The sequence below is a fragment of the Aptenodytes patagonicus genome, chromosome 7 (genome assembly GCF_965638725.1).
Source record: "Aptenodytes patagonicus chromosome 7, bAptPat1.pri.cur, whole genome shotgun sequence".
Lineage (NCBI taxonomy): Eukaryota > Metazoa > Chordata > Aves > Sphenisciformes > Spheniscidae > Aptenodytes > Aptenodytes patagonicus.
The window spans coordinates 42,000,918-42,020,852 of NC_134955.1; the positions used below are offsets into that span (position 1 = coordinate 42,000,918).

General features: G+C 35.1%; 1 protein-coding gene across 1 annotated transcript in view; it reads left to right on the forward strand.

Moving 5' to 3' along the window:
* The window catches only part of SCFD1 (sec1 family domain containing 1), a 54,119-nt gene that overhangs the window by 15,672 nt on the left and 18,512 nt on the right, over positions 1-19,935 (forward strand). The window contains exons 10-18 of the mRNA XM_076344969.1: positions 209-308; positions 3,695-3,834; positions 4,260-4,350; positions 4,701-4,774; positions 7,102-7,183; positions 14,231-14,327; positions 18,197-18,267; positions 19,182-19,261; positions 19,836-19,898. Coding sequence (XP_076201084.1) covers positions 209-308; positions 3,695-3,834; positions 4,260-4,350; positions 4,701-4,774; positions 7,102-7,183; positions 14,231-14,327; positions 18,197-18,267; positions 19,182-19,261; positions 19,836-19,898 — 798 coding nt within the window. The remainder of the gene's footprint in view (positions 1-208; positions 309-3,694; positions 3,835-4,259; positions 4,351-4,700; positions 4,775-7,101; positions 7,184-14,230; positions 14,328-18,196; positions 18,268-19,181; positions 19,262-19,835; positions 19,899-19,935) is intronic.

Genomic DNA, 19,935 nt, shown 5'->3' on the forward strand with positions numbered 1-19,935 from the left:
TCTTTTTATCATTACTAAGACAGGGATTCATGGAATTTCTGGCAGTGATCAGCCCCAGATGCTTTGGGGAAGGCTGGAGGAACTCTGCAGTAGGCAGTTTGGCTTTTAACTTGAAATATGATGGAGAAGGTGGCTGATATCACTCAGGATGTTACTGGGGTGTTGTAAACATGTTTAAAGAAGTACTAATACAGTGTCATCTTTTCAGCTTCCAAAGGCCCCTATTAGTCCTTGTTGACAGAAACATAGATTTAGCAACTCCTCTACATCATACTTGGACATACCAAGCTTTAGTGCATGATGTTCTGGTAAGAATAAATCTGATTTTGTTACCAAAACTATTTTTTCACTCGGTTTGTTATTAAACTTAATACCAGATTCTCTCTTAATCCAAAAATCTGTTTTGTTTGTTTTATTTGGAAGTTGTTTAGTAAACAACAACTTGGAATATTTTCTCTAGAAGGTTTATTTAGCAATAACTTCTAAAATGGTTAAAAAGTTGAAATCCTGATATCATCAAAAGATAGGTAATTCAGCAATCCTAGCTTTTTCTTCAGTAGTTCATGATCTTTTATGTTATGTAAACGCCCAACTCAATTAAGTGCCATTCAGTTTTGAAAAATAAATGCTTTTAATGAGTTTTTAAACCAATTCTAAGTATGTTTGAATTTTTAAAAATACCTATTTCTGTTTTTCTCCACAAGGTGGTGTAGGTGTTCAATATAGAGATACCAAGTGGTATATGACCCTACTGTGAGGAATCTAAAATAGATTTTTTAATAATTTTTTGCAAATTCAGATAGCCTTAAACCACTTTCATTTCCTCAAGTTTATTTTATAAAACCAGTAGTAGAAATGTACTTGAATGAAAGCAAATACTATTTACCGAAGATTTATGCATTTTGTATATAGTTACGGCCTAAATAATGAAAGATAATATGAGTAAGAATAATACTATCTGGAGGCTTTTTTATACTGTAGAGTTAGTCATGCAAATCATTTCAATATCTGGCTTTGAGAAGTATTTTGTTTTTATTATTGAGACTGTTAGAGGGATATGTAAAATATGCACGTGCACATGTGTGTTTGTATACAAAGTTGGTTGTGAACTGTATAGTCATACATACAGTGTTCTCCAGAAACTTGCATTGCTACAATGAAAATATTTTAGCACTAATGGGATGTTTTAGGACACTTTTAAATTCTATTTTATGTAATTCATTCCTTATGAAAAGTCCCTTCCTCTTAAACTTAAGGCTGCTTTTTACAAATAAACAATTTTTGGCCTGGTTTCTTTAGGAAAGGCATATATGAAAATAACACAGTTTGCACTATTTTCTCCAATAACTGTTGAACTGGCTAGAGACTTGCAAATAGAAGTACTGAATTTCTACAGGTTTCTTTTGAAAATCAGTGAAAGTAGGGGATGGAAACCCAAATTAGAATTTTTACAGGTGTAAATGCTATTGCACAAGGCTTACACTTATTTCGGTTTGTTACCTGCCAACCATTTAATCAGCAAATGCTCATTTACTAGATAGTAAAACCATGCAAAGCTCCATGTACTTGCCTCCTACTCAGCTGCTAGGTAGAGAAGGTAGTATCAGGTGGCCTCAGGCATGTGTTGGGGTAGGACTTTGGTGCATCAAGATGCAGAGGGATCAAAGATGTAGTGGAAGCTGAGGACAACTAGTGCTGCAAGTAAGGAGGGATATTAGAATAACACTAGAAGAATGATTTGAGGATCATTGGATATTTATCTGTACTGCATCAGACTTCAGTAGTTTCTCTGGAACGACTTGTTAAATGTTGCATGTTGCATCTAATTTTTGACTGAGTTGATAGGATTATGAATTTGTCTAGTGAAATTGTAACCAAGTGGCCTGTGATTCCATGTCAAGGGCAAAAGTTTAATTTCAAAACCAGTCATGTTACTCACCTTAAAGGCAAGCCTGCCAGGTTCTTTACATACTGAGCATAATATTTCATGAAATAACCACAGTAGCCTTTTAAAAGGCCATAAATTGTAACTGTGAAAGTGTTACCAAGGTGATGATTACGTAAACTGTACTTTCAAATGAATTTTCATTTAAGCTCTCAGTTACAACAGTTCAGGAGTTCTGTGGGGTGTTGAACTAAATGCTAACCCAGCCACAAAGTTGTGTGCTGCATCCGTTTAGATTATAATGGTGGTGTTTCTACAGATAAACAGGCTTGTATGAAGAGATTCCCATTTCTGAATAAAAAACCTTTCAGGATCGGATACAGAAAAATGGGAGGCATGGATAGAAAGCCTTATAAAGACAAAATGGGGAGGTGAAAGGAGGAACACTAATCAATAAGAATCATTTTGGTAAAACGCCTTGTAAATGCCAAAATTAACTTGGAAACTCAGGTCACTGGTGAGTTAAATTGAGCCAAAACATAGATCTCCATTAAAAATTACAGCTGAATTTGCAATCAAATGATTTTTTTTTTCCCTTAAAGTTTTTATCAAACATATGTACTTGAAAAATACCTTTTTTTTGCTGAAACATTAAACACGTCTTGTAAGATGAGGCTTGTGCTCACTGACTGCATGTGCTTCCTTTGAGTAGCTACTTAGTTTTGTTTCTATTCTGGCATGGATCATTTATAGCATTTCATTTTCAGTGTGAACTCTGCCAAGGGATAACTAGAAACATTTTAAAATCTTGACAGTTTCACTTACAGTGATGTAGTTCTGTATCCTGTAATGAACATAATAAAGTGGAGTTTTATTTCTGGAAAAAATACGTATTCTGAAAGATTCATGGCAGATTCTGTATAGTTGAAGATTTGACTCTATCACTATTTGCCAAGCAAAGAACACCTTTGAAATTTTAAATGTTCTTGAAAAGGGTTAGAATAAAGTCAGCAAGTGGAGTACTTGTTAATCTTTGTTGAAAACAAGAGGGAATATGTATGCTGCAGAAAATATAGAGCTGTCCTTGTCAAAAATAATGGGGGCAGGAACCAGAAGACATACAGGGAGCAGTGTGCTGACATATTATGTGAGCGTAACTGTGTCATCTAGCAAAAAGATGTAGTTTCTAGGTTCATGCATCTGTGGAAGAAGAAAAGCTATATGGAGAAATAGCAGCTTTGTTGCAAACTGTTGCTTTATCATGCGCTCACTATTTCACTAGTGTTTAAAAAAAATAGGAAAAGAGCTATGAAGGTATATTCCTGGATATTCCTGTTGCTGATGTCATGAGCTTCTTTGCGGCTTTGATACATTTGCTGTAGTTGTGTAAGTGAAATTCAGCCTTAAAAACATTTTTTGTCTGCAACACAGAAAATTCTGTTACTTTAAAGTTTTGGTCAGTTGTTATAGCTCAGTTATTGCTAAATGATTTATTTTCCGTACAGAAAACAGTGTTCAGAGTTCAGTGTCAGAAGATTGCTTGCGAGACAATCAGATGTCTTTGCTTAACATTTGTTGCTTTGGTTGGTGTTTTTTCAGTAAGTGTGAGTAATTTTGGAGTTCTTACATTGCTGCTGTTGTTATCTAGTTTGTTAGTAAACCGATTCCTGCCCTCCTATGAAATTCTGATAAATAGCTGTGTTAATATTTTTTTAGAAAATATTCTAGAAGATAATTGGTTGAGTATAAAAGACTGATTAAAGAATTAAAAACTGTCAAATATTTACATAAGATTCCTCTTTTTTTTAGGATTTCCATTTGAATAGAGTTAACTTGGAAGAATCAACAGGAATGGAAAGTTCTCCAGCAGGTGCTAGACCTAAGAAAAAAAATAAGAAGTCCTATGATTTAACTGCATCTGATAAATTCTGGCAAAAGCATAAGGGCAGGTAAGCTGTATAGGTGCAGAGTTTATATTCATTTAGTTAATATAAATTCTAAATATTCTTCATATTATGGTAGTTCTATTTTTAAGCTTCTTTGAAAATATTTTTGAAGTTTGGGGGTTTTTTTAAGGAATGATCATTGTCAATATTCATTGTCCATATTAATTGTGTATTAGCTATTTTGTTATAGAGCACAAAATTGTTCTTATCAAAATGATATAAAAATATTGAAAGCAGTGAATATATCTTAGAAAGTTTAAGTAAACCTACAGTAAGATGTCATTATTTTCACTGATTTGATACTGCTGCATGATTTGTGTGTTGATATTTCTGAAAACATTTCATGGTCATCTTGATCATGCAACCTGTCTGGTTCTCGTGTTTCAATTTGTTGATTTAACTGAGCCTAATGCAGAGTATTGCATTAGTCCTTTCCCAGAGGTAGCTGAGTCTGTTCAGCAAGAACTGGAATCCTACAGAGCCCAAGAAGATGAAGTCAAAAGACTTAAAAGTATCATGGTAAGTTTTATCACCTATATGTGCTTTCTGTAAAGCATAATAGGACTTGTAGAGATGCTTAGCCCACTCCGTCGCCCCCCCCCCAAATTATCAGCACATGCTGAATTTTAGGCATAATACAATCTTAAAAGTAGGACTAGAAGTACCGTATTTCATGAAAAGGTTCAATTTCTTGCATTTATTGGCGTTACATTTATGTAATTCCCGTAATAACTGTAAAACACAATCCAGACATTAATACCATTATGAGAAAATAGGTTCTAAATGTACTGACTGTATTTGCATGTGTGATCTTTGTAATTATTATGACTATTTTTATTCCTCTTTCCAAACCCTTCCCCAAAACCCAGGGTATAGAAGGGGAGGATGAAGGAGCAATAAGTATGCTTTCTGATAATACAGCTAAGCTAACTTCAGCTGTCAGGTAAGTAATCAATAATGCATTATTGTTTAATTAATTGGGAACCCTTTCTAATTCTTTCAGTCGTTTCACTTTTAATATCCTTTGAAATAAATAGCTTTAAAAGTAGGCTATTGAGCTCAATAATAGAGTTTAAATGCTTTATAATTCTGGTGAAGTTTAATGCAATGTCCTAGACAAGTACTTGCACATCTAACTTCCACAGCGTGTGTATGTGAGCCCTCTACACATGGCTTTGGAGTGTTTCCTCAGCAAAGCTGAATAATCTAAGTGCATCATAGACTTGCTTACACTCTTCCACGAGAAAAACCCAACTACCTACCTCTGCATTCCTTCCTTAAAAAAATTGTTAATGAAATCCACTTCCTGAAGCATCTGCTTGCTTTGCACAGTGTGTAATTAATTACATTTTGATTAATGTGGTTACTGTAACATCTGTTGGCAAGATTATAGTAATTAAGAACTCTGCATGGGAAATTTACTCTCCTGCTTTTGGAGACCTAGCCACCATGGATGACACTGAAAGTCAGAGATTTAGATTTGTTCCTCATTGTAAATCTGTTTGTCATTCCACTGATGCCTTGGAGAAGGGAGATGTTCATTTTGCTGCCTTTTGCTAGGACCTCACTCAGAAGTAAAAGGAACAATAACTATTCTGAGGATAGATGGGGTGATATGCCCAGTGTCCTATGAAATCCAGCATGTGTCTGCATTAGTTAGTTGTCTCTTTGTGAGTTTCAAAAGTTGTTTTGTATGCTATGCCCCGGTTAGAATTTGATTGGAATTACAAAGGATGTGTGATGGATCAGACAGTTTCAAAAAAGCGAGCAGATGTTTCCAAGCTCCCCCTATAAAGTTTTAGAGTTTTGTACTTCTCAAGATGCTGGTTTTCAGGTTAAGGCAGCAAGGTATGAAAGTGACAAGCATCAAAAGCTTTAAACTGATAGCAAAAAAATTAAAATCATATGACTAAAACTTCATCAAGGAAGTTTTACTGTTCAGTTAGCCTCTATATGACTAAATTCTGTAATCTGGCATTATTAAGGAAAATCTTGTCCCCCTTCAGGTGTATAACACAGTAAACTCTCCTATTGCAATGTTTTGGCTCTAATCTTTAGGATTATGCTGAGAAGTCCAAATACCATTAAGATCTTCCATTTAGGCATGTTTCTGCTGGAAGAATTAGACTAGGCTTTGTTGTTTTTGCTGTCCATCATCTGCTAGCAGGAAGAAGATACCCTTCAGAGTTGTCTTAGGCTTTACAATTTCTAGAATATCTATTTGGAATATCTATTAGTAATTAAAAACCAGAGGTTCTAACATAGAGGATCTCCTGTCTTTGTTTTTTTTCTTTCTTTTTTTTAAATGCAGTCCTTTACAAAGGCAGTACTAATCACCTTTCAGCTATAAGGTCATTAATGGCCAATCATCATAGCTAACATTGATTTTATAATTGCTTAAAGGAGGAAAGAAAGTATGGTTGCTTAACTTCGTGGTTCTTCAGGACATGCAGTCAATGTCATTAAGTGCCTTCTCATCCGCTTATTATTAAACTGGGTAAGACGCTGGCTGTCCAGGGTGCTTTTGGATGTGAAAGCGTATAGACCCTGAGCAGTCTTTTATACATGTGATGCCCAAGTGCCAGGAGTGAAAGCCACGTAGATCACAACACCTTAAGTAACAAATTTTCTACGAAGTAAACTTAACCATTCGGTTTCCCATTTCACAAAAGAAGGGATTTGAATCATGAATCCTGCATAGAGAATTGTGTTCTATGCAGAAGCACAAATTCCAGGACATCCAGAGGTTCTGTGTTTATTTGACAGTTACTATTATTATTTAGTATTATTGGATAATTATTTGACATTATTTGATATTATTTGACAGATACTATTATTTGGCAGATATTAATACTTTTATATGTATCAGACATGAACTAAATGTTGATTATATAAGCCATAATTCTAGCAGATTATTTGTTTAGGTAGTCAGGGCATATATCTGTTGTTGATCACAAGCTTTCAACAGGAATATTAAATTATCCACATTATGTTATTTTTTGCTAGTCAAGGTAAAAACCTGTTTTACTACATTACATGTGGATAACGTCCTTCTGTTACGAGAATCATTACATATGTACCTTGTAATTTTTTAGTTCCAATCCTACTGTGTTCTATAATTTTAGATTTTAATAATCTTCAAAGGTCCCTTCCAACCCAAAGTGTTCTATGATTCTATGATTCTATACATTTTTTTGTACCGACCGTATACAATACACAATTCAACTAACTGTGCAACTCAGCAGGTTAGTTTGTATTTAATCTCTTCAGCTCTCTTCCAGAACTTCTGGAAAAGAAGAGGCTCATTGATCTTCATACAAATGTTGCAACAGCTGTTTTGGAGCATATAAAGGTATGATTGCTTTCCAACTTCAGTTTTCTATCAGTAGTGTTCCTGACCTAGAGAAATATATTCAAGCAAGTGAAGTAAGATAAGAAAGTGAGCCTTCTCAGTTGTGCTACCTTTTACAGAAATCACTGTATAGCATTCCTTAGTGTTGAAGAGTGAGAGGGAATGAATTTTGAATGCCTCTGCATGGAAAGCAAACTAAACGTATGAATTTTTTTCTTATCAGAATTTACCAGTATACTTTCTTTTTTTTTTTATGATGGCCACATCATAAAAATATAACTTGTCATGGCAAGTTATCACTTCAGTCTAAGCAATTCTCTGTTCTGTATGTGTTTGTCAGAAGGGTACTGTTTACTGTTCGCCAATGAAAATGATACCCAGAGGTGTGGCAATAATGATGCCAGTTACTAAACTGGTCTTTCCAGAAGGATCTGTGTTAGATGTCTTGTGCATAATTTAAGCTCTTCAGAAGGATGCTTGTCCTCTTTTTGTTTAAGTCTGCTGCTCTTATATCTGAGAACTTGCAGACGGTTTCAGTATCAAGTAAAGACCATGGTTACTGCTAGGATAACTTGGAAGATGGATCTGTTTTCACAGTATGAGAACACTGAAATTCTGTTTTTGAAAGTGATTCAAGACCAAGTCTCACTGAAAATCAATAGTTAGAAAATTTTACCCCATACTGTTTATAACTCATGGAAGGCAATGTGTTTTGAAACTAACTTTAACATTTGTAAAGTGCATAAGATCTGTCCTCAGTTATTACTGCTACTGAATTTTTTTAAACTAAGTACTATAAATGAACAAAGGCTTAATTCTGAATTTTAATGAATAAATTAATTTTACGTATTTATAAAATTGGGGAAGAGATGTAAGTGTGTCTCTATGTTTGGCTCATTACTGTAGGGACTAATTTATGTGCTTTCGCCGTATTAGGCATGTCAATTTTCATATCTGGCAATTTAAAAGCAGTACATTAATATAATTGAAGAAAAAAAATACTAGTTGATAATGTCGGTATTTTATTTGATGCTTTGACTGTAAATTCACTTTTCTAAGGAAGATACTGAGACGGTAATGTCAGGCCTACACCAGTAGTATTTTATATATTATTTGTTGGACGGAAGCCAGGTTTCAGAGCAGGATGTGGAATGGCAATAACATCAGTTTTGATCGCCAGTGTCCTCTTGGCAATGGACTGGAGTCAGATGCGCTTGTTCATTCTCCATTAGGTGATAGTGCACACTTTTCTGTTACCTAGAGGTGGAAGGAATTACCTTAGGGTCCCTGTGCTGTAGCACTCTACCAGCCCTTAGGCTCTCTCCTCTGACAGGGAGCCTGCTATTAGAGAGTTCCCAGGGAGCGGTGATCCATTTCTCCATAAATGATTCTTAATTCTGGTATTGTGAAGTGCTCAGGCTCCTTACCTTCTTATTGTATAGCTGTCAAAGAAGATTGTGAGACAAATGGGCATGCAGTTTCTTCAATATATTGATGATATGTGCATCTGTGTGATCTTTTCTTTTGGTTTAGAAAGAATCACTTCCTTCATCTCCAGATATTTAGGAAACTATCTTAAACTCAAACTAATGCAGAAGCACATGTTTTTTCTTTTGGAATTTACCTACACTAAAGCCTTTTCACTGAATGAATGTAAAGTTTCTTCCAATTGCTTTGTCCTGTCCATTCTCTCCCCTCTTTTGACTCTCCAGTGTTACAGAAAGTATCTTTCTGTCTTGAGCTGTGGAATTTTAATGTGCAGGATGATATGCTACCTAATGGATTCCTCAAAAATACTCTCAAAAAGGGCAATGTCTCAGCCAGTACTTTCTAAAGAAATTCTGATGGCACCTTGAGGCTGTGGTTAATAGGTTTTATATACAGTTAAATAACTAAACGAGATTAGGATAAGAGAGAATTTTTTTGGCAAGTGCCTGGTCATGAGGAGCTAGTAAGGCACCATGCTCTTCTTCAGGTTACTATATTTTCACTTTTAAAATAATCTGGAAGCACATTCATACTTTAAAATAGAGTGTTTGCATTGTCCATTATGTTTTTTTACTACAGTGAGTATTTGAGCGTTTTTCTTCACTACATGTATGAGAATCAGTGCAAAGAATGCTACGAGACCTGCTTTAGATATACTAAGTGAATTTAATTTTTCTTGTGGTCATATTTTAGTGTTCAGTTTACAGCTGCTTTCCACGTTCTCTTGGATCATTTTCTAAGACACAGCAAGAGGAAACCAGAAATTAATCACATGCTCAGGGGTCCTGGCAGTTTTCTGGCATATCTAAGCGTTTAGTGAAATAATGGAAAGAATGCATCACTTTTTTCACGAAGTGAACCATCAAGTATTTATTGTCAGTGCTTAGAACAAATGCATCCTTGTTTTGCATTGATTGTTTTTTCTCTGAAGAAGCTGGTGACTGAAGGACTGTACCCAACAGATAACAGATCTAGGACTGGAATTATGGATATCTTTCTAGCTGCTTTAGAGTTTCCAGTAATGCTTATCTTTGCATGTCATTCTGATGTGAATACTAGGATTACTGAAGTATGTTAAATCGTCGCATATAAAAAGGTGTACACATACACTTTTCTAAAATGATTAATTGGAGAGGGGGTAGATAAGATAACATCTTGCTTGAATTCTATACATATGAACTTAAGTGGCAGATTTTTATGTGAATTATTATCTCTTAGATTACTTACCCTTGTTTGGTTTAGGGTTGGGGTTTTTTTTAATTCCTGCATAATTTTCTTATCATCTATCTCCGGTTTTGCTTGCTCTCAAGGCCTGATCCTTTGAATGACTTTGTTATTGGGATTGCCAATAGCCTTTCAAATTATCGAATTTGTATTTTGTAAAGCAATTCCGCTGTTTTAACTACGTTGTTTTTAAATGAGGTTACATTTTTGTCGTATCATGTGAACAGAAACAGTATGCGTTTGTGAAATATATGTGTCACAGTGGTCCAGGCTGTTGCTACGTAGTTCAGAACTGATAATTGAGTAACTTTCCAGTAAACAACAGCTTTTTCTGAATTCAGTTACAGTGACCTTTTCGGCATCATTCTGTGCAGTTCAGTCGAAGGGAACTGGCTGTAGCTGCCACTTTCAGCCAGAGTTTCTCCCAGGGTTTCTCTTCCTCTTGATAGGAGCACACTATAATTACCAGACCAACCTCACTGATTCTAAGGGCTGTTATTTCTGGTTGTTTTCTGTCAGTATCTTTGAGAAATTCCTCCCAGTAATTTCTTAGAAAATTTCTTTTCTCTTCTTCTGCATGTTCTCTCTCTCTCTAAAAGGAAGAACCTTTGTACTGTAAAGAGGATAGGAAAGCCTCCTACAAGTCCTTACAAAAATGACCATCTAAGAGATTTCGTTGGGTCCTGCTTCCACTTCTCTGCTTAAAAAAGAAGGACTTTTATGTTCATTTTGGACTACAGTACTCAGGTAGAGATTCCCATGCGCTTCAGTAATTTTCCCTAAAATAAGTTTTGGCTTACGAACAGCCTGTTTCTAATGATGCTAAGTTGAAAGTTTTCACAAATATATTAAAAAAAAAAAAAGACAAAGCAAGCTGAAGTGTAGCACTTTAACTGCAGTACAGATTCTGTCCCTGAATTGGCAGCCAGAAAGGTCTCCTGAATGAGGTTGGTGTGGAACAAGATGTCATACTTAGGAAATCAAGAGCAGGAGGCAGAAAGGGAATAACTGTAAATGTAAATGCATCTTGATTTTATTATTGTTTTTTATTATTATTTTTCTTCACCTTGCTTGCCAGTTTGGCACCCATAAGAACCTCTTCTTTGCTCTCTTTTTTTATTGAATCTACAGGATTGTTTAGCTCCTATTCCCCAGCTTTTCCTCTTGGCATGTCTGTGAGTTTGCCATTGAGTGAGCAAAATTGCAGTTATTTAAATTAAATGGGACACCTGCTTCTTATCAGCACTTCTTAGACAAGTTGGCTCTTCAGAAAGTAACTGTCTCATTGATGTGGCATATCTGGGAAATCTGTCAAAAGGTAACTAGTAATGTTTAAGGCTATTCAGTAATCCATATGAAATTTGATTAGGTGTCCATCTAATCCTAGTGAACCAGTATAAGAAAAATATTGCCCTAATTAGCATTCTTGCTAGTAACCTTTGTTAGTTATCTAGTGAAGAAGCAGCTGAATAGACTCACCATATTGATCCACCTCTTTAGTTCATGCTTTTGTGACATCAAAAAGAGAGTCTCAAAAATTTTATAGTGCTGCTTACCTCTGATGTCTCTGTTGTGGATAGAAATAAAGGACCTGAAGTTTTAGGATTTTCATTTTGTTTTTTTTTTTCCCCCCAAAGAGTGCTAAGTTCACACTTCAAAAGTAATTGTCCAAAATTTTTGAAGAGAGTGATTGTACATGTAGCATTAATGTTTCAGTTTAGGCTCAAAGTATAGCAAATATATGCAACCAGTGAGTTTTCTTTGCTGCGGTTAGTCTGTTTTGTTTGTCAAACAGTCATAAAATTGCACATGGTTGAGAAGAATTTTACCTAGTTTGTTCTCCAAGTAAGTTAACAACTGTAAATCTGTTCTTACAATTGAAAGTATCTCATATTTGAATTACATAATTTTATTTAAAAGTTGATCTGTAAACAAATATAGTGAATTAATTAATCTTTTTTTTATGTTGTACATTTTTGCATGCCATCTGAATAAATTTGTCTTAAACAAATCACCAGCTAATATGGGCATTACCAAATTCAGCAATAATATATTTATCTTAATAAGATTAAGTTTCCACATTTCAAGACAGTCCTTTGTTTGTTGGATGCCTTTTGTCTGGGAAAAATATTTTAAACTTAAAAACATTGAATTTAGCTCCATGTAAGGAGATACAAATGTAGCTAAAACACAAAAAGCAAGTTAACGTAACGGAAAGACTAGAAAAATTGTAGTAGTTTCTTTGCAATTGTTTTGTCTCTCTAGAGAGAGAAGGAAACTATAACACAGGTAGTCTCCAAGGTGCTGTAGAATTGAAGTCACGGAACATGTCTGATGTGCCGGATACCAAATTGCATCTGAAGTAAGGACTTGGAAAAAGGCTGGTAGTTCAGTTCTATTCAGACCTGAAACTAGTGTGACATAACCACTGATAATCACTTTAAGTTTGGCTAAGTACAGGATTAATCCAAGGTTTTACAGTAGTGTAACTACCAAAATTTGGTGGTGACTACTCTTCTAACATGAGCTCAAGGTAAATATAGCTTGAAAGAAGCTCTAGCTCTTTTTTTTTTTTTCTTTTTGTCACGTCATACACCTTCTATGTAGTCGTAGTCACTATGACAAACAACAGAAGACATCCTTCTGACACTCACAAAGTAGTGAGTGGTCATTTTTTGAGCACTCTTCATGGTAATTTACTTTATAAGCTGCAATTACAAGCTTCCACAAAGACTTTAAATTAAGTTGCTGTTCTGCAAGTAACTGCTCTTCTCAATGAGTTCAGTAGATGGTGAATGAGAAATAGAAGTGTTACACAGCTACCTGCATCATAAGCTAATTGCCAAAGGCTTTCAATATTGAAATATTCTTGTGACTTACCTCTTCTTTTATTTTGTATTCTCATCTCCAACTCTTTTTTGATGAACTTACAATACTCAGAAGGTGAAATATCCTAATATCCTTAGGCTAGAGAAGTACTTTTTTTTTTTTCCTTCTTCTTTTTTCCCTTTTTTGGGGGTGGTGGTGAAATAACTGTTTTTTAAAATTCCATTTCCTTATTTGTGATCTCAGGAATAATTTTAGTAGAATTCAAAAACATGTGAAAACCAGACTTCTAAAGTTTTTATGTTGCTGTCATTACAACAACCACTGCACTGGGTTAGAAGGTGCCATAGCAGTTTTTCAAGCCTCGGCATTGTCAGGCAAAATTTCCTGAATCTCTTAACCAAAAAAAGCCCCGGTGACTCTTGCCTCACTCTCTCAATATCATTTCTGTCTCCCAATGGGTATGATGTGGAGCTGAAACACTTCCAAGGCAAGGAGATGGAGAGCCACTCTGCCAGTCTCCTCTTTGAGCCAATACATAGCTGAATGTGTCCAAACACCAGGATTTAGTTAGTTACCAGATACTAAGGTTTTGTCAGCTGAGTAGTTGTAACATTTGTTGTGGTGCTACATTTTAATGTTCAAACGCTCAAAATGATCTGTGATGTAACAGAAGTTTTTTAAAGAAGTTTTTGAATGCATTTTTATATCTTTAGATTGTAAGTTCATGATATGGTCAAGAAGTGCGAAGCTTGGCTGTTTGTGCAGATGTATGGCAATGCAGTCATTGTTGCATGGCCACGTGATGTCTTCCATAAAGCTTTTGCCGCATTAATTTTGTGCAGTCCCTGTGCCATCCTCCCTAAAAAAGGATTTTCACAACGTGATCTACATGTGTCATTGTATAATGAGAGACTTCTTTTCCAGTGTTAGCAAGATAATCTAATTTTGAAGTTCTCCATCTTTGGTGTGAATGAATTATTGCAAGCCTTTGATCTGAGGTAGTTATTTCAGTACCAGCCCAAGCTGGCAGTTGCCAACTTTTCTCTGGGATGATGCCTTAATGTATTTAGGAATTTCCCACATTTATCTGCATTGAGTAATTGCATTGTTGACTGAGAGATTGAGGTTCAGCATAAATTTGACATAATATTCACTTGAACATTATTTTTTCCTATTACAGCATAACACTACGTGTGATGGCATGTAGTTTTCAGCTATGGAAAAACCATAATTAAAAACAAAGCTCCTCTTCCTGTTTAATATTTGCATGTCAGACATCCCTTGCTTAACTTGTATTTTCACTCTTAATATGAGAATTACATGTGTCAATTTTCTGAGTTAATAAAAGCATATTATAATACAGCGTTAGTTATTTTTACTGATGATTTATTTAAAAATAAATTTTAAAAACAGTCTTGATAACTAAAACTGTATACCTTTGTAAAGAAGAAATAAATGTTCTTTCACAGTGTTAAGATGTTAACCCTAACACTTACTCTTAAACAGAGTCGAAAGCTGGATGTGTATTTTGAATATGAGGAAAAAATAATGAGCAAATCCACTCTGGATAAATCTCTTCTGGACATGATTTCTGACCCAGATGGTGAGTACTTTAAATCTGAACTTGGTATAAAATTTGTTAAGATAGACAATAAATCTGTACCTGCTGGGACTTCAGGGTTGGTAAAGAGCTTATGTGCAAGCTATGCAAAACTTGTAAAGACGACAGCTTTTTATTGATTTTTAGTAGCAGTCTAGAGAGTTTAGTATTTCGTTTGAGTAATATCCAAAATACTGGCAACTTTTGCAGTTGAAGTCCACTAAAATCCTTTCCTAATTCCTTGTTTCTGAAGGTCAAAATACTTTAACTTTTGTGCTTCTCCAGTATTTATTAGTATAGCATGGAATCGTGTGGTCTGAACAATAATGATTCTTTAGAATCCTACTGCACGTTTTATAATACACGCATACCTCACAAACAGAATGAAAAAGGGCATTCGATAGAATTTGGTTAAGTCAAGGGGTTGTAATGTAGGTAGCTCTTGCTTGTGTGAGGACAAAGATGGATGGGGAGAAGGTGGAGAGAAGGGAAGTAAGATGTAAATTGTCCAGTTCACTGGGAGACTCACCTGAAGTTTTGCATGCCTTGACCCAGCTGTGGCATATCTGTTTTCATCGTCTAAGAGCAGTGCATCCCAGCTTCTGTTTCATTTATGGTTCATACATAACAAAGCTTTACACACTGGGTTATACTCAGATTCTCTATTAGCAGGAGTCACTAGGGGTCTTTCTGTAAAAGGTTGAGACCAGAATGGCTTCTCAGCTTTTCACGGTATCATAGCATCAACTCTCGTTTCAACCCCTCACAACCTGAGGTATGTCACAACCCTCTGACGGATTTCAATATGATCTGATACCAGTTGGCGGGAACAAAATAACCTGCAGAGCAAGATTGTAAAACTTAAGTTATGACCACTGGCATGTCTGCATATTGGCAAGTATATTGGCAAACCTCGAACATTTAGAGACCCAGGGTTCCTGCTCTTTTCCCAGTATGCTCTTTAAGAAAATGTTTTGTTACTGCATGCTTATGTGTGTAGTCTTGTAGCTGCCTACTGGACATAATGTCTGCTTGGAGTTTGTATAATGATTCATATTTATAAAAAGAGTATATATAAATCCTGCTGACTTTTTAAAAAAATCTTTTATTAGTGTCTGTGCTATAGAATCAAAAGGCAGTAGAAGAAAAGTACGCAGTTGGTAGAAGTCTGAGCTAAAATTTTACAGATCTCATATTGGATCAAGTCTAGAAACTAACAGACTTCTAGAAAATCTAATGTCAGGCATCAATCTGTAATTCAGTACAGATGTTCACTGTTAATATGACGCTAATAAGAATATGTATAACCTGTACTTTTGTTAAGCATCAATACAAACTAGTCCTTTTCCATGTTCAGAATTAGCTGTTCATGTACTATTTTGATTTAAGCTTTTATGTTTGCATGAACTCTGATATGAAAACAGAAATTACTGTGCTTGCTAGTGTTTCCTACTGGATCAATTACTTGTTACCTGAATCCATATTTTCTATGCGTTTTTAGATTGCAGTATAAAGCAAATTGTTTTCCAAGCCTGATGTATCAACATTCCTTTTAGCAAAGTTCCTGGGTTTTATGCAAGAGAAAGATTAGATTTCCAAGCTAGAGTTTTCCTTCATAAGCTGAGTGTTCAGGTGTTCACAGTAGCACGTTAGCACTTCATATACATTGCCTAGGTTTAAGATAAGTTTATATAACAAAAGGATTTAAGTTAAATCACAGCCATTATTTCCAGGCATGCTATCTTGTAAAACTGGCCAGCTTCCTATTTTGTGATTCACTGAGAAATACCAGCAGAAAACATTTTGAGGGAAGAATGTGTCTTCCAATGCTCTCAGTGGTGAACTTCTTGTTTGCATTATCTGTGGGGATACTTGTCTTGTGGACAATGATATCTGCAGAGCTCTTCACAAAAGCACTTAGACTTGACCACTTAACAGCTTCAGGCTTCAGCCTCCCATGTCTTACTATGTTGTACTAATCTACCACTAAGGGCTATTAGCTGCCTCCCAGTTCACTGGATATTATTATATCCTGGAGTAGTGATAAAACGAGAGTTACTGGTTTTGCTTTGCTCTAGTAGTTAATCAGTAGCCCTAAAGGCTGCCTGCTGGTTTTTGAGTGGAAAATAAAATCATTCTGTTCTAGGTTTACCAAGTTAAGTTTTATTCAGAACATGTAGCACTCCCCCTCTATGCTGTCACATACCCTAGAAAAAAAAAGCGAACATTTTACAGGCAACTGACCTGGGTCTTATAGCTGTTTATCACAGCTATGATTTATGTAGTATGTGGTATGTCTTTACATAGTATGTCAAGAGTAAAGTACTTTTGTCAAAGTGGTTCTCCTAAGATTTAGTAAAGTCACCAATTTTTTTTTTTAAATTTATTATCCTTTAGTAAGACAAAATATCACTTACACTCATGTATAAGTGAGACCATTTACACTCCTTTGAGCACAAACCTTCTAGGAGTTTTGTAGACATGGTAGACAGGCCCAGCAAGGGAAATGCTATCGAGTGCCAGCGGATTCCAGTTGAAACTGAAACTTAGTGATCAGCAAAGTACTGAAACAAGCTATAAACTGGCAAGGTGGAAACCAAGTTTCCAAGTCAGTTACAGAAACCAAAGCCAATTACACTGTATATTTAGAATGTTTAAGTGCTTTTCTTACCCAAGTGAACTCCAAGTGGATGTCTACCTTGAAATCTGGCTTTTGGTTTAGATAATACAAAGTTTCTTCAGTTCTTGATCTTCTGGCTTACTGGTATTTGGTAAAGGTTAGTAAAACTTATTTCCCAGAAAAAATTGTACCAAGTCATAAATGTTCATTATGACAGCGCTTACTCTTAACTTCTGCCAAACTAAATATATGCTCACATATAAACAGAAGTTGCAGATGAGATTAGATGATCCCCTGCTGACATGATCTACATTCCATAGTGGGGGGAAAAAACCCAAACCAAAAAAACAGAAAAAAAAATCTTTTTTCTTACCCACAAGTACAAGAAAGTGCATTTTTATAAAATATTGTACTATATCTAAAGGTATCAAGCTTTTTTAATGAAGTAGGGATTACAAATTTGAAACATTTGTTTTGAGAAGTTGTACTTCAAAATCTTCATTTGAAACTATGGTCTTTACAAGTAGTGATTCTCTTCTAGAAAAAAGTAGACGGTGTTTCAAAATCTGCTGTAGTAGGTTATAGTCTAAGTAACGCAGGGATGGCCACATCATCATTTTGATCTGGCAGAGGTGAATTTTGATTGCCATTGATAATGCTTCCCAAGAATCTGTAGCAGTGTTTTTCTCCAACAAATGGTGTGACAAAAGATGATTCGGGAGTTGAAATCCTTCCTGAAGGCAAGTTGGAAGTTCAGGATTTTTTTTCTGACCAAAAGTTCACATAAGTGCTTTTGCAGCCCTCAAGTGTTTCAGTGCAGTCAACCATAGAGCTGCATAAACAAATTGTAGAGCTAAAAAATAATGTGCTGTGGCTTTTACTTTTATGATTTTTCTTTAGTCTCCTCTTTCATGGATCTACTCCCTGCTAATGCTTGCAATCCCTGCATAAAATAAGACATAATGCCACTACGTAACTTATTTATTGTTATTTGAAGAATAATATTCACTACAAGCAAAAGGGGGAAGTGTAAGTAAACTTTCAGAAACAGTGAGCCAGTCTAATCCAACTTACAATAAAATTGCTAAATGTCTTTCTACCATTTTATGCACTAAACAAGGCCATGGTTATAGATAACAATTACTGTCATAACTAAAGGTCTGAATGTACATACATATTATTAGTGAAAAGCAATTAACACAGCAGCATAGTTACAATTGTAGGTTTTTAATTTTGGTTTTTTTCACTGCAGCGGGAACTCCAGAAGACAAAATGCGATTATTTCTTATCTATTACATAAGCTCAGCTCAGGCACCTTCAGAGGTATGTATACTCTTTACAGCTTCCAACACCAAATTCTACCACACAGGATTGTTCTGTATCGTTTCAGCACTAAATAGGTATTTCTGCTTCTCTTTGAAGCAAAATATGAAATGCCCAGGAAATATTAAAACTTGAAATAAATTTGCTACTATCAGGGAATCTGCTCACAAAGCTTTAGCCACCATTTCCAAGGATATGAATGACTAGTAAGAAGGAGGATTATCTTTTGAAATATTTAGTTCAGAGTTACGTCTTGGCATGCTTTCTATTATTCTGCTCCACTGCTCAATAGAAGTAGATAAAACAAAATGTTAATATGACTCTCTTCACTCTATCCTTGTATATTGAGGAATAATTGGGTCAGTTGACTAGCAGATGAATAAAGGAGAAATGCTTCTTGTTCCAATATCTGAATATTTCAGGAAACAATTTCTTAGTATTTCTTTTGAACTTGTGATGGCTAATTTCAAGGAAGATTTTTATTATACTGTAGAAATATTATGTGGTAGCAAAAATATGTTGGGTTAGGCAAAGACAAAGTATTCTTATAAATGTATATTAACTCCTTCATTTTTATTATTTGCTGTTGTGACATCTTACAGAAACCGGTGTTCTGTCAGGTTTTTTAAAGATGCTGATATAAAAGACTGTTCCCATATCTGAAAGTGCACAGGATTTAATTCCACAAATACTGTTAAGTTTAATGAGAGCTGCTCATAGCAAATTGCATTTTAAGTTATATTTTCATACTTGGTAGGAGATGGGATTAAGACTCATAATTACTTTATAACTTTGGTTAATGCTATACCTTTACACTGCTTATTTAATATTTAGATAATAATATCTTGTCTGTCCACATAAAGAGAGTTAAGAGTAGTTTCACCCTTTTGCAATTCTTCACTTCGTAATTTCAGATTGATTTGGAGCAGTATAAAAAAGCATTGATGGATGCAGGTTGTAATCTTGCTCCTTTGAGCTACATAAAACAATGGAAGTAAGTAATTTCTTTTTCTCCTACGTGAGGCTATAACTGGGTAATTTTACAGAACTCAGCATTGTTATCAAAGAATTATGTGTTACTTCTCATACATTGTGAATTATCCTTAAACATTCATTCTGGCATAATTTTTTTCTGTCATTGTTATGGTGATACATGCAAATCTTATTTTAAAACTGAACTCCAGTAATGCCAGAACACTATTGAATACGAGACATGGTAGTGTACTTAATGATCCAAGACACAAACAACTTACTGAATTAAATGAAAAGTTGTGCTGATTCAGACTCCAAATTTTTTTGGTTTGTACCAAAGGGCCATGCTGCCTATCAGCTATTCTAGTTTTACATGGTATCAAAATAAAGTCTTTGTCTTTTAAGTGTAAAATCTAACTCCTTTCAGTTCCCTAACTATTGTATTTCTAGACAAGAGGGATGCATGTAATAAATAGTTACTTCCTGAAAGAGTTTGAGAAGCAGAAGTTTTTTCACTTTCAGATGACCAAAGTGGAACATTCTACAGCAGTATGTGCCATGAGATAAGCATTTGATTTCTATCCCTGCTTTCACAGGGCTTTCACTAAGATGGCTTCAGCTCCAACCAGCTATGGAAACACTACACCTAAACCTTTGGGGTATGCTTTTGATTAATTTTCTGTAAGCCTTTGGGTT